Source organism: Pezoporus wallicus, unplaced genomic scaffold, assembly GCF_028554395.1.
Source record: "Pezoporus wallicus isolate ANWC-B61680 ecotype Strahan unplaced genomic scaffold, APGP_CSIRO_Pwel_v1 contig_2721, whole genome shotgun sequence".
Taxonomy (NCBI): Eukaryota; Metazoa; Chordata; class Aves; order Psittaciformes; family Psittacidae; genus Pezoporus; species Pezoporus wallicus.
In genome coordinates this window covers 422,638-438,401 of record NW_026642515.1, presented here as the reverse complement: position 1 = coordinate 438,401, position 15,764 = coordinate 422,638, and the positions used below count along the sequence as shown (strand labels likewise).

The 15,764-nt window shown below is 39.5% G+C and overlaps 1 protein-coding gene across 1 annotated transcript in view; it reads right to left on the bottom strand.

The window, feature by feature from the left end:
* Positions 1 to 15,764, bottom strand: part of CAMK4 (calcium/calmodulin dependent protein kinase IV) — a 143,890-nt gene continuing 128,126 nt past the window's right edge. Inside the window, exons 7-11 of the mRNA XM_057430857.1 lie at positions 15,358 to 15,432; positions 11,239 to 11,314; positions 6,113 to 6,239; positions 3,885 to 4,037; positions 1 to 1,595 (exon numbers count right to left, since the gene is read on the bottom strand). Coding sequence (XP_057286840.1) covers positions 1,431 to 1,595; positions 3,885 to 4,037; positions 6,113 to 6,239; positions 11,239 to 11,314; positions 15,358 to 15,432 — 596 coding nt within the window. The 3' untranslated portion in view covers positions 1 to 1,430. The remainder of the gene's footprint in view (positions 1,596 to 3,884; positions 4,038 to 6,112; positions 6,240 to 11,238; positions 11,315 to 15,357; positions 15,433 to 15,764) is intronic.

The window sequence follows — 15,764 nt, the reverse complement described above, 5'->3', positions numbered from 1 at the left end:
TACCTACTGAATGTTTTATTAATGACTTTTTTCAGTAGCTGATGTATTTTTCAAGGCAAACTGTGCAAAGCCTAACAACATAAAAATGATTAAAGCAAAAGAGGAATGTTGACTTGTAGTAGGATGTTACGTAGCTATCAGTATTAAAAAGTTTAACAAACACAAATGACATTCTTGTACATCAAGTTCTTTTTGCCATTTCTGTAATATATCAATAGCATCACAAAATTCACATGCTGTCAAAGTGATAACAAACAAATGTAAATGGTCATACATACTGATGCATGTTAGTTTTTCAATTTCTATTATTTATGCTCAACGAAAGAATCAAGATACCTGAAAAGCTTGACCCTAATTTTGCAAGGTGATTCATGCACATCACAGCTTTTAACTTAAGACACAGGAGCTCTGGTGGATGTAAGATCTGTGCTGGTGGATCACTTTACAGGAGGGGTCCTTTGTTAGGAAAACCTGGACTAATTATGCTGACAAATGGAAACTGGTTATTCATGAGGTTAAACGATCTGGGAAGCAACTAGATTATACTGCTTGCTCGCAGACCTTGTATAAGAGTGTTTCTCCAGAGCAAAATCATTGGGTTGTGGAATAGCTTCCTTTAAGCATTTATAATTTGTATTACAGCAGGTTGTTCCCTTAGGCCCTATAAAAAAGTCTTTTAGCTGCACAGTTTAGAAATTAATGAATAAACATAATGGTTCAAATTTGCATCTCCACTAATCCTCTTTTAGTCTGTTTTGTTTAGCTATACTAGAGAATGAAATGGCAGAAATCTGAATAATTTTGGTTGTCATTAAAATACTGTATATAAATAGGAGAAGTCAGGATAAGGCATTCTCAACACAAGCTTGAGGAATGGACATTTTCATGCCTAGTGGAGCTAACATTTCAATTTCTTCTCAGAAGTAGTGGAATGTTTTTTGTGTATAGATCCCCAAATGCTTTTTTAATTTTAAAGATAAAAAGCATTATTTCATACATCAGTTTTAAAAGCATTGGAGTGGTATTTCCTTCCATTTTGTCTGCTGCAGGATTATGAATCTGGAAGGAAGCAGTTCAAAGAAACTCATGACATACAGAAGACAAATTAAGTAGTATTTCATTTCAAATGCTATCTAGAAACACTGGATACATGTATATGAAGTATACGCATTATGATAGGTAGTTATTCATCCCCATGATTTTTCCTGCCGGTATTACTGCAAATAACACTGTTTCCATGACATGCCTTATGGAACTGTTTACTATTTTCATAATCAGTCACATGCATTGAAGGTAGAATCGCCAGCCAGTGTATTTGGCACCCTTAAGCAGAACCAGAGAGACCAAGCTTACAAATCTCTCTTGCTGAATGACAAGTAAGCTGGTGTATGTAATGACAGATTTCAGCTGAAAAAAGGAAGCATGTTGACCTAAGACATTTCTTCTGGAGCTTCTTCTGCTTCCTGAATAGGTTTTTCTTCAGGTTTGCTGTCATGGATGGGAGATGGGTTACGGCTGGGCTTGTTGCTGTCATGTGTGCTGTGACTGCTGGCGCTGCCAAGGCGAGTTGATGCCACCACAGCTTTTACTGCAGCCTGAGAAAGAGAGGATCAAGTAAACATTCCTTAAAGGACCTCGTCTGTCAGCACTGCAATATTTGCATCATCCTGTTAGGGAACATAACTTTGTTTAGTCTTCATAGTAATGTCACATTTGGATACCTTCCTGGGCCTGGACAAATTTAGAAGGCCGTCTGAAGTACTGGATTGAGGTATAAGGCCAGGTTGGACAGAGCCTTGGGTGACATGGTTTAGTGGGAGGTATGGTGCATGGGGGATTGGAACTAGATGATCTTAAGGTCCTTTCCAACCTTAACTGTTTTATGATTCTATTCTATGATTTGATAAAATTGCTGCATTCACATGATTACAACTTGGCCAACATGAACAGAATTTTTTTTTCAGCTTCACATGCTGCATTTGTTTTTAGACGCTACTTCAGGTTTCTCTTGTTGTACATGGCAAAAAGAAAGCTACCTTCTGTCATAGTGATAACAGTATTATCATTACTCATTCCACAGTTCATAAAGGAAAATAATATATCACTATTGACTATCATCTATGCCAAGCACAATGGTGTAGAGCATACAGGTAATTTCATACGCATGTGTATATAGGCACACACACTAGGGAGAAACTCTCCCATATAAGATGTCACAAAATTAAGACATACATTAAGCCCTTGCCTTGAAGAGTTTTATTGCCTCAAAAAACCCAAACATACAGAGGTGGGGAGTGGAAATACTGATCTCAGTTTATGACAACTCTGGGCATCAAACCAAAAATCTCATTGGGCATCAAAGGTGTAAAAATATAGAGAATCAAAATCAAAAAAATGCAGAAAGGTGGTGAATGTAACAGCGCACGTAGAATTAATTAAATTTATGATTCTGCTCATGCTCTGAAATAATTTTGACATAACAATGTTGCATGGCATCTTCAGTGAATACAGAGCAGACATACTGTAAGGCTACAGAAATCTTGAATAGAACATGTTCTACATGGGCAAAGTGTCACTGTGAATTATATCTACAGTGTCTGAGATCTTGGTAAATGACAAAGTTTTATTCTTTGCTCTGTGCAGATTCCCTGTCACCATTCCCTAGTAATACTGAAAAATGAGCAAAACCAAAGTTAAGGGTCATTATTTCTGGGTTTTGGTTTTTTCTTTTTTCTTTTTTCCTTTTTTTTTCCTTTTTTTTTCCCATAGGAATTACAAAGCTCTCTGATGAGATGCATTTTACTGTTATTCCCCAGGGCCACAATGACCATAATTCCTGTGCTGAAGTATCCCTGCAAGTCTCTCCCACACAGACACAACTGAAGAAGAGATTAGGGGAGGAGAAATTTTCCCAATGTTGTGTCAGTTAGATGGCCAGCTGCCTGCTGTTTTCACCTAAAAATGTTTCCCTGCTTCTTTCTGTAGTAGATATGTAGACTAGATGGTAAAGGAGCATAATGGTGACTTAGAGCCTAATGTTATTTTCAGCACAGGTCCCACCTGCGCTCCTGCCTTGCAGCACCTCATTTCCAGATGAAAGAATGCTATTGCACATTTGCTGTTAGAGGTACCTGCAAATGCATGTTTTGGGCCTGTTAATTTCAATCCACACATTTTATGGACCTGCATGTCTGAAATGCTAATTCTAGATCATCCAAAAGGATGGCTTAAGCTCCTGCTTTGCATTGATTGGTATAGAAACTGAGTGTGGCCTACAGATCAAAATAAGCTGTAGTAGACTAAATATCTTCCAGATCTATGGATGCTCATGAATAAACCACTCAGAATTGTGTTCTTTCTGGTCAATACTTTAAAGATGTGTAAGCAGTACAGGACAGAGAGATGAACAGAAGGAAGGGAGGAAGAAGGGAAGAAAGGAAGAAAGAAAGGAAAAAAGGTAGGAAATTGCAAAAGCTATGTGCATGCTCAGCAATTCTGTCTGTGTAGATGAGTTTTCATAAAATCATAGTATTGTTAGGGTTGGAAAGGACCTTAAGATCATCTAGTTCCAACCCCCCTGCCGTGGGCAGGGACACCTTACGCTAAATCATATCACCCAAGGCCTCTTCCAACCTGGCCTTGAACACTGCCAGGGTTGAAGCACTCACAGCCTCCCTGGGTTTCAATCAACTTCACACATTTTTATATGTTTGGCTGCAGACATCAACTAAATAAGCTTCAACTTCTTAATCTTCATCATTCAAATAAAAAACTTCCATAACTCTATAGAACGTTGTCTTGAAAAGTGTGCAAGGTTTCTGAAAGGCTACTGATCTAACTGCAAGCTTTTACGGCCAAATCAGAGACCATATTCAGAGACTTGCCTTAAGTTTACGCCGGGCATTGAATTCTTGAAGTTTCTTTTGTGCATTGTCCATATGTGCAAAGTTTGCTGCCTTCCCTGTGACCCATGGGTGCTGCAACGCCTGTAGAGTGGTAAGACGTTTCTTGGGGTCTAAAACAATCAACTTTTTAACCTGCATCACAAGGAAGATATACAGAAGACTGTTAAACTTCATTTACTTTTGTCAAACTTTACAGTTTGGGGCTTTGGTTTTGGAAAGCATCTTAGAGTGTATTTCTAAGTGGCCAACAACAATTTGTATGCAGGTCTTTTCATGTATTTTGTTTCTGGCATTCTTGGTCATCCATAAATAACATCTAAGACAGCCATTAAGGGGGAAGAGAAAAAGAATCAACTGGTTAGCAACATTTGTAAAAGTATGTACCAATGTGGCCTGTATCCCCCACAGGCATGTTTGTCTGAATTGTCACATAAACCCTAAAAGATTCTCATAAAAACCCCAGACAAGCAGTTCTCTTAGCAGTATCTGCACTTTTACATCTGGACAAAGTTTAAAGTGGATTTGAAAATTTAAATTCTAGTGAATGCAGCTCATGCAGACTTGTACCATGCAGTCACTGCTAGGTACGTAACAAATGAAATGATTCTTTCAGTCGCTGTAAAACATCATGGAACAAAAAGTACTGTACAATTATTACTCTCTTAGCCAACTCTGAAACTAATGCTGTTTATGCTATTCTTTCTGTTACCAAGACCAGGGAAGCTGCACCTCTCCAAACACAACAGTAAGAACAATAAGAATGTTTTTAAGAACAGCATACTGCACATGTACCTCTGGGAGTGGAACTGTACAAACTGCTGGGTACGAGTGTATACAGCCAAGCTGGATTTCATGGGTTTTGCTGGGCAAGTGGTGTTTTAAAAAACAGAAGGGTGAGAATGGAGTAAAGAAGTACATGGCGGTACTCAGCAGAGCCACATTTATGCAACTGTCCATATTCCACGTCCTGTTGAAGCAGAGCGTGAGTGATGCCACAGGGCTGCACCACTGCATTGTGCCCACATGTGAAGGGAGGACTCACTTGAGGACTCTGAAATTTCCCCACAAAGAGATATTAAAGAAATATGGTGCCCTGAAGTAGGTGCAGGAGAACCGGCATCATGATGAATACCTGCTGTGCATCCACAGAAGAGGTCAAGTTAAGGAGATCACTTCAGCCGAACACTCTAACTGCCTAGAGTACAGGTTTCGAGAGCCGTGGACATCATCCTTATCAAGTTGCTGTAGTGTTCAAACCTGGAATTCTGAACTTTAGCAAAATGGTAGGCACCAGTTTGGACCAAAGCTCTCCATATAAAATGAATGAGCAGCTTTGCTGCAAGCTGCTGTTTATCTGGGTTTTGATGACACAACAGTAAATAGTATTTTTTTGACCTAAGAAAAAAATCACATCTAATACAACAACTAAAACATACTTTGAACTTCTACAGTTTTTCCATTTGAGGCATTCTGAAGTACTTTAAAAACTTTTGTGGCACAGTTTGTATAAGCAATATGGAACTGAGCACTTGTTTCTTCAGTGCTAATGAAATAACAGAATTGTGCAAGTTAAGTTTGACTAAAAATCAAACCCAAGAATACCTGTCTACAGATCAATGCCTCCTGGATCCAATTTACGTTATCCAGTAATAAAAGCATAAGGTGCAGGTAGCACGCCAGGCCTTGCATTTTGCTAATGGACCATATTTAAAAGTAATCGGTCTTTCCTCATCTACTGAGAGAAAGCTTAAATGGACAGAAAAATGCTGTGAGGAAAAGTAGGGTGTGGGGGGCTTCATTCCTTTTATATTCTTCCTCAAAATTTCAGACTTGAGAACTGCACAAAATACAGGACTTCTATCTTTGTTCCTCTGAAGGTGGTTGCCTTGCAAAGAGGACTGACGAAGCACCTCAGTGCTAGCCTGAAAGGCAGACATAGATGAACACTGTGCCAGCTGCCTACAGTCTGTGGATTAGATCACATAAATACCATAACATCCGTGGGTCTGAGTGCAAAATTTCAGCAGTGGACTAAGAGGGGATGTATCACAGCACTATCATATACCAGAAATAAGAAGAAAAGCAAGGAGCCATCGGTACAATTATTTAACAAATCACTCTGCCTCCACTCAAAAATGGACTCTTTTTGTCAGTGGAAGTAATACTAGACAAATGCATATCCACAGTCTCATTTTTCCTTTACTTACTAAATCCTTGGCATTCAGAGACACATCATCCCACCAGGGGGACACAAAGTCATATTCACAGTTCAGGATTCTCTTAAACATGTACTGATCTCCCCTTTCATCATAAAATGGTTCAAATCCACAAAGTCTGCAAGGGTGAAAAAGAAAGAAATATTTCAAACATTACTTTGTCTTGGGTTGTTAGAAACAGTTTCTAGTATTATCTTTCCCTACTTCATGTCCTGTAGACCACTTTGGGAAACCAGACATGGAACTAATTCTACAGAGCATAGTAAAACATGGTCATAAGCATTCATAAGCACTGGGAAAGGCTGATCAAACTGTAAATTTTCCATTTTCACATGTCTGTAATTGGAACTTTTAATACAGGGAGTTTTCATAAGACTAGCCATGCAACAGTTGATATCTATTTACCTTCTAGATTTTATAGCAGCTCTTTGCTCTGCTGGTCTCAGGCTGAAGTACCTTAGACTATTTTATCATTCATCAGTCTGAAACCTTTGCTCATCCCTGCCATCTTCTGTGGGCCTTCTCTAGTGTATGACTTTTTGAAGTGAGTGCAAACACCATTCATCATGGGCACACCACAGAGTTGCAAATTAGTGTAATGATGTTTTCTACTTTTCTTTGCTAAAAACCCTGACCTTGGATCTGCATTTTTTGATTGTTTGTAAGCACAGATATGTTATAGAGCAATTATCAGAAACCCTGTAGCTCTTCCCTGAAGGATAAGAATTAGCAGAGGAACTATAATTTACCTGTGAATTTAGAAGTTTTTAGATTTCCTGGACTGGTTTTTGATTAAGTTCATCGCTGTATATTCAGTCATCCTATCATCCACAAAATGTAAAAACCTTTAGCAGGTTTTAATAATCAGCCCTCATCTTTACTTCGGTAACCTATATACTACCAAGAAATTTTGTAATCTCACCATGGCTGTATTTATGAATATATTGAATAATACAGACCCCCCAAAAGATCCACACTGCTGGCCCTGGGGAAAGTGAACTCACAGAAGCTATTTCCATTTATATAATGTCATTTTTTTTTTATCTCTTCATTGCACTTTAATCATGCCTGCACACATAATCAGATGTTTAAAAATTAATTTCCTATTCAATTAATAAGTACTCTGAGCTGAAGAGGAAGTCTATCTGCTACTCTGCCTCCAGAAAGTGCAACTAACAATAATACTGTGTCAGGAAAGTAACAGCAGACCATAAAGAATCTAAAAAACGTTAACCTTCCATTTTAAGTTGCTTTTATATTTTGAAACCCAATCTCTGTGATTCCTGTCTTGAAAAAGGAGACATATGTAAAAGGAAAAAATGTGGTTTTGGGAGTGGTGTGTAGCCATGAACAGCTGCATCACTCTGCACTGCTGAAGAGGAGAAAACTTCCACCATAAGCACATTCTGAGCACATTGTTAATTTCCAAGTCTGGCAGAGATAGACTAAAACAGAACGATCCAATCTCCAAACACTGTGTGCTTAAGTGGGTGGGAGCTGGTCACAGTCCCTCTGCTGCTCCCCATCCTGTTTCTTGGCCTCTCTCACCACCACTTCTGAGCTTAGTTCAGGTCAGCTGCTGTTCCCATGGAGCACCTTTGCTGAGTTGGTTGAGTGCATTGTTGGGCCACTAACTGGTTAAGATAAAGCTATCTTCTAGATACCAGGTAACTGATGACCTACAGTAAAATCATTTTTAAGGCCTGTTGAGACTGTGTTGGAAGCCTTCTAAGTGATTTTCTATTTGCTCCTGAAAATATTTTCATTGTAACTCACTACTATCACCTACGGTTGTTTTATTAACATTTTTGTTTCAGCAGACAGATTTTTCGCTACATGCCAAATTAGCTGAATAAAACTGAAGGTGCCATTTCAAATTAGAAAAATTAAGCCAGGGTAAGACACAGTGTGGCTCCTTTTCATTTCATTTTATCATGAAATTTCATTGTATTATGCTGATTAATTTTTAACTATTAAATGAAGAAAAATCAATGCAAAAAGCTTCAAAAACAATTAGAAATGACTAGAAGTGTTTTGTGTCCTTTTAAGTAAGTTAATAAAAAATCACCTTGAATTAGTGTGATAGAACTATCACACTAACGGCCTCAAGCTGTGTCTAGTTGATTCTATGATTCTATGAGCGAGATCTACAATTAAGAAAAAATAGTTAACAGATCATTATATGCAGTTAGACAAAGGCTGTAAATAGGTAGGGATAACTGCACATATTTATGCTACATTTGAGGGTGGTCAAACACTGGAGGGGATTGACCAAAGACACTGCAGACTCACCATCCTTGGAGGGGTTCAAGACTTCACTGAACATGGACCTGAGCAACAGGTTACACTTGTTTTGAGTGGGGAGTTGGACTAGATGACCTTTAGAGAGCCCTTTCAACTTTGACAGTGAATAGCAGTGAATAGCAGTGAAATCCATGTGATTTTGACTACAGGCACAGCCTCTCTGTTGACAACTATCTGCATCTCAGATGTGTAGTAGCTGCAAGAATTTCTAACCTGCCACAGGAATACAAAAGGACTGGTCCTCTTTGCTGTTAAAAATATAAATGTAGCTTCTCTAGAATTATGACAGCTATCATCAATAGGTCTTCACAGAATCAACTCAGTTGGAAAGACTTTTAAGATCATCAAGTCCAGCCGTTACCCAGTACTGCCAAGTCTACCACCAAACCATGTCACTGAGGGCATCTACATGTATTTTGAACACTTCCAGGGACAGCGACTCCACCACTGGCCCGGAAGCCTGTTTTAGTGCCTGACCACCCTTGCAGTGAAGAAATTCTTCCTAATATCCAGTCTAAACCTCCCCTGGCACAGCTTCCTCTTGTCTTATTACCTGTTACTTGGTAGAAGAGATCAGCCACCTCCTCTGTCCATCCTCCTTTCAGATAGTTGTAGAGAGTGATAGGGTTTTCACTGAGCCTCTTTTAATCCAGGCTAAACCACCCCAGTTCCCTCAGCCATTCTTCATCAGGCTTGTGCTCTAATATAATTTGCCTCAGGAATAATTTTCTGCCAACGTATGTGTCTAAGTTTTTCTTAATCACATTGTAAATTCACTTTGTATTGGTGAGAAGATAGACCTTTATGCATGTCTTCTGTAGCATAGTAACTCTTACATACACTCAATTTTGGAGGCACGTACGGCAATGTATTTCTGTACCAGTACATAAGTGCAATCCCTCTACTAAACTATAAGACTGAGACATACAACACTTTCCTTCAGGCTGAAGGATTAATGAATTAGTTACGATAGATATACCTTTCTGGTCTCAGCTTCTTATCTATCAGAAATGTTGATCTACAAAGCTTGAAATAGAACAGTTTTAAATGTGGAATATTGTTAAAGCTAAGTGAAAGAGATGGCTAAGTGGATTTGACTAGCACCCTTTTGATCTGGCTTGTTCGTGTAGGTCAAATTTGATTTTGAGGACAGAGGAGAAGAAAAAGGGGAGGAAGAAGTAGAGGAGTATCTGTACTGGTGGTGTGTCCCACCCACCAGCTCACACACTTGTGGTTACAACAGTGCAGAGGTTTAACAGCTTGGGGGCATCTCCTGAACAGCTGGAAGGTTTTGAAAGGCTGGATATAGCAAATGACACTTATTATATTCAAACAGGAATTTGCTGTACATTCCTGCTTGGAGCTTGTCTACACTTGAAAACAAGTTCTGCTTAAGGAATGCTTTCAGTTTCAAGTACAACAGTGATCCTTTAATCACTGAATAACTAGGCAAGCCTATAGCTTAATCTAGGTATCTTTGTAAAGGGACATCAAAAGGCACCTCTTCAATCTCAGGGACAACCCTGCTGGCAAATTTCATACCTTTCTGCTACGCATGGACCAAAGAACTGATGAGAAATAATCACCTGCCAATATCTGAGATGTGACCTACTAAAGACTTGAGCCAGGCTTTGAGATAAAGGTTCACATTTTAAAAGCAGCAGATAACAAAGTGATAGATAGAAATAATGTAGCCTATTATTTATAGGCACCCAAATGTCCTGATTTACAGGACAAAACTTGTTTTCTGATACTAAACTGTAGTATCTTCAGTGTTGATATATCCTTACAAGTACTTTTAGTATAAACCCTAGAAGATACAATTCTTTCTTTAGAAAACGTAAAGAAAATAATTGTGTTATTTCACGCTATCCTTGCTGGACATAGCTAATGAGTCCTAGAAATGGAAAGAAAATGGCTGTAATACGTAAAATCCTCTGCATTTTTAAGGTGTATGTGTAAAATCCCATTTTCTTCCCATAAAAGGCATCATGCAAGTATTGCATACAACCACACAATCCAGCTTAGCATTGGTGCTTCCAAGGGAATTAATTAAGTTATTAACTCCTATTAAGAGAACGGTCAACACATCAGATACATTTTTTCATTTTCAGTATTCTTCCTTCGACAGATTCCATCGATACAATAAAGTATTTGTAATGCAAGTGGCTACCTTTAAACACAACTGCTTGAAAATTTTCTGTAGTTGCAACTTCAACTGTTTAAAATATGTTTGGCCAGCTTCACTAACAGCCCTCTGTCAACAGTGTCTCTGGTTACCTTGTCAGAAGTGGAACACTTCAGCGTTAGTCATTTAACCCACTGGACTGATTTGCAGACAGAGCCCAGGGTTGCTTCCTGCTTCCTGGCTGAGACGCTGTGGACAACAACGCTGGTGCTGCAGCCGAAGCTGTAGCAGTGTCTGTGGCTGATACAAATGGGCATTTGGGGATATTCATAGGCAATGTGGAACTACTGCAAGCACCTTAACTTCTCCTTGTCCCGTCTGTAGCTGAGAAGTTACTTAGGATTGTAATATATCTCACAGTTAATGAGAAAAAATCACATACGATGCTTTCTGACACTCATGCTATTCAGATTAACAACACAATTCTGCACAGATCTTGCTGTTGTTCAGGAAGTGTTGTATTTATCAAATATATAACCTTAGTGTTTTGCTATGCTTTGCTAGGATTTTACTTCCTTAAGTAAGATTAGGAATATCACCATTAAAGTTCAGGATCTTATGTTTCCAGCTCACAGCACAGCAGCTGCTTACAACTGAATCACTCTGTAGCACTGTCTGCACTTACAGGATGTAAGTGATAATTCCCAGAGACCACATGTCCACTTCAGGGCCGTAGGCACATCCCCGTAGTATCTCTGGTGCTGCCGATGACAAAACATATCTCAGTAAAATGAAAGTTGAATGCAGAAATAACAATCACAATTTAACCTCCATGCACATTCCTAAGTGTTTTTTAAAAGTTAGGGCCCTCTCCTTTAAGCATTTAATTAGGCAAATAACTTCTTTCACTGAGTATAAAGCAACAGAAATCATGTCCAAGCACAGCCAGATTAAAATGAAAAGTGGACTTTTGTTTCAAATTGCTTTTTATTTTTGGTATTCTGTTTTGATTGTAAGGCAAGACATGACCATCTCAGGCAATTGCTTCTGCTGCGGTGTGGAGCAGGCAGGAAGGCCAGGCCATCCTGGGGGACTCTGGCTCTGCAAGGGTAAACATGAGTTAACCTCTGAGAGGGCAGCTTGACAAACACTCCTCAAGGAAAGCTGAGTAGACCATTGTATCCCTCAGTATCAGTATTTGTTGCTGTTGTGTGTGACTAAAAATGGGCATCGTTGCACACTCAAATTGTGATGTGCCTACCTTGAGTGCCCCTGGCCCTCTCACCTCCAGGGCTAATAGCTCTGTGCACCCTTGAGGTTTGCCTCTGACTGGGAAACCTCCCTGGGCAAAGCTTCTGAGGTGGCAGGATGGAAATGTCGCATCTCCAGAGGACAAAATGGAAGTGATTCATACTGAGAGGGGAGGGGGGTAAGAACTTTCCCTGTCTCACTTTTTGGCCACAGGCAAAAATACCCAACTAATTTGGAAAAAATAATTACAAAGACAACTTTGAGACACACTTCTCCATGTCAGTAGCCCTTCTTCTCAGCTACCACTGTATCTGCATAAATATCCATCAATGTACAGGATGGCAGCAGAGCCCTTGAGTCCACCACCTCATCAAATGTTTTTACAAAGCATTAATATTGAAGGCAAAGACCATTATTCCCTGTTGCTACATGGTACAAAACCTGGACAAAAACTTACCAGTCTAACCACAGGCTTTTCCCTGCCTTCCTATTCTTCTCATAGGTAAACTGGCGAACAGAGAGGGGCTGGTTTTGAGAAATGACACTAGGTCCCAACTGATTTTATCTCCTGTCAGCCTGTAGCAAACAGGACAGCTTACAGGCAAAGCAGCTAATGACCTCATAGAAAGAGATGGAGACAGATTAAGAAAAGAGATGTTAACCACTATTCTTCCTGTCGTATTTGTTAATGCCTTGTGAGGGGCTCTAAAGTAAGTAAGAGTTTTTCCGTTAATGGCCAATATGCTTCCTCGCTAGAGAGCATAATGTTTCTTGGGATGTCTTCTTGCTCAGAATAAGGGCAGAAGACACTTTCTGCCCTTTTTTGGCTTTTCTTCTCTGTGATATTGCAAAATGGTCATAAAAGAGACCAAAGATTTGTCCCTTTAGGCCTGCCTTGCCATCTGGACTGTGATTACACAGCTATACATTTTGTAAATATGATTTTTCAGTATTTCCAGACGTTTGCTTTTGGTGAATGGATTTGACTGATACATTGTTAGTAGTTTAGATGTTGGCTGTAATTTACAAATCACTGCTCTGCACTGGCTTATCTTTATGCTTATTTTCTGCTACTGTCAGTAATCACTTATGCCCTTCTTGTTAAGTTCACTGAAAGCACAGTGTCTCAGCAAGTTAAGTTCTTTCAGACCATCTTCCTGCTTTCAGTCCTCTGCACCATATTGCATGTCCCAGGGACTGAAGATTGCTAGGTCTTGATGCAAAGGACCCAGACTCCTGTAGGTGTTTTTGTTGCTGTGTCCTTTTCTAGAAAAGCTGCTGATAGCTGGGTGGGCAGGATGTGGGAGTTGTCAGTCTGTGCCTATTAATTATTCATAGCTCAATTTGGCATTTTAACGATTTTCTTCCTGGATTTCCTCCACTTCTGGAAAGTAATCCTTGTATATTTTCCAGGCAGCAGGAATTCTGCATGGTCAGTTTTAACTTGGGTCATGAAAGAAGGATCGCAGGTGCATGTCTGCAGGCACAAAGCTCCTGTCTTCTCATCACAGGCATTTGGTCTCAAACCTCCCCAGCAAGTCATCGCTACTCTGAGGGCTCTTCTGTGGGAATAAACCTTAACCTGTTTTTATAGTATGAAAAGACAGTCATAAAAAGGGCTAAATACTATCTACAGTTTTATGGCATTTGTAGTATAACTGTCAACCAGAACATTAATGGCTAATATGTGATGTACAGTTTTATGAAACTGACTGGAATTCAGTGCTACTTCTAAAGCATACTTGGTGCATGTATGTGCTTGGCAGACGATGTCATATGAGGTAATGGACATGTCACCTTAATTGCCTTATCATCTGTAATATGAAACAGCAGAGTAATCTTACGGTCTTCTCCAATGCTTTGCTTTTACAGTTATAAAAACAAATGCCAAGTGTCCAGTTTCCACATGGCTTAGCTCAGCACTGTCCAAAACAACCAGATATGCCTACCACCCGCACACTGCTAGCAGCTTGCAGCCTCCTGCAGAAGCCCATTGAGGATCTGCAGTTCAGTGAGACTGGCAGAAATAGGCTTCTCCACAAGATCACATTGGTTGCTCAAGATTAGTATTCTCAGTGGGTAACCCAGCAAGCTTGCCCTGGTGTAATCAAGATCACTAGCCTCTCTGGCCATTAGCTGACTTGCTAACATGAAAGGATCTTGCAATGAAGGTTGAGCAGACTGCAGAAGCAGCCGCAATCCTCTTTTAACAGAGTGGCTCCTTCTTTTGCATGTTCTGGCACTGGAGGATCCATTTCTGGCTCATTTTCTGGTTCCAGGAGTCCAAGTGAGCTTCTGCATCTGTGGGGAGCTATCTGTCCTGGCTCTAACCACAAAGTTGTGCTTAAGGATACTGTACCTGCGGTCAGACAGCATGTTCACGATGCCCTGCTGAAAGCTACCAGGCAACTTCGAGAGGCTTTGGCCAGCAGCTTCCTGCTCAGCTTGGCATCCACCACACAGAACTAAGCCAAGACACACCAGGGGTCTGCCCTGGCATGCAGGCCAGAGGCTTGCCACAGGGATGCAGCACCCCTTGCTGTCCCCTGTGAGCTGGCAATGCTGCTGCTGAAGAAGGTCTGCTGTATAGAGGGGATGCAGGCTGGGCACAACCCTGCTGGCAGCAGGATGAGAATCTGCCACAGCCTCAGAGCGAAATGCTCTCCCCGTCATGAGGGAATGGCCACTAGGACTTGGCAGCACCTTTTTAAATTTTTTTTTTTTTTTTTAAGATCAGTTGTATGCTTCCTTTCTTTAAGCTTTGGTGGGTTATAATGCTTGAGCTCTGGTTTTAGACTTTTGATTTTTTAGGGTTGGTTTTAGTTATATCATCTGTGGAATAATGGTATCTGACATACAGCACAGCTATGGCATTGTTTGCCAGATATTACACCTACATCAATTGTAGCATTCACTTTCTGACTGAGAAGCATGAACTGTGTGTAAAACAGAAGCATGTAAAACCATGAGATGAAGCACGATTTAAAGAAGTAGAAAATACCCTCAAAGGCCATATAAACCCAACATCATCAAATATGATTTCCTAATTTCTAAATTACTAAAGGAATTAAAATTACCATCCTTGTGTAATACATTAATTTATGACCCTACTTTAAGTAATAATTTGATTTCTTCTATGTTAAAAAAAGAACTTCAAGATAAATTAATTGGAAGCAATATTCAAATATTCATAATTGCTATGAGCTGTATAAATTTTTCATGGTTTCCACTATGCCTTTCATAGTTCAAATTCCTGCTGATGCCTCTCCAGTATTATTTTTGTAATTTCAGCATTTTTACAAAGGTTGAACTTACTTCCTTGCGAGTAATGAAATTGCACCATGACATATACTTCGATTATTAAGCTTCAGTGCTGCAGAATATGAGTTTAGAGAAACTTAACCCAGTGCAAGTTCTGAACGTTAGGTTTTTATTTCTGCTTTTTAGGGGCTTTTGGATATTTGACTCTAGGATGAAGCATTTCACCTTGGAAAGAGAAAATGTAACATCCTCACATTAAGTGCAGCATATTGTAAGTAATAAAACAACATACCACAATACCCTGGAGTTCCACAAACTGTCTTCATGGTCACCTGATCTTCCACAATCTTGGAAAGTCCAAAGTCAGCTGTTAAGATTATTCAGAAATATTTATGTTCTTACTTTCTTGTAAAATTACTTTTTTTTCCTTTTTATATTTCATATGTAAGTAAATGAACTTTTATGCATTGAATGAACAATACTGTAATTTCCAGAGATGAGGATCAGTTTAAAGAATCTACCCAGACTATGATCTGAAAGAAAAATTTGTCCATGCAAATGAGTACTCCTGGCTCTTGCTTGACAGAAATGTAGCTTGTATTTTATCCTGAAGACTGCACAAATCCAATAAAATGGTATGCCTAAAGGCATAAAAGCAGTGATCCAGAAATGCATTTTTGGTACATATTCACCTTCCCT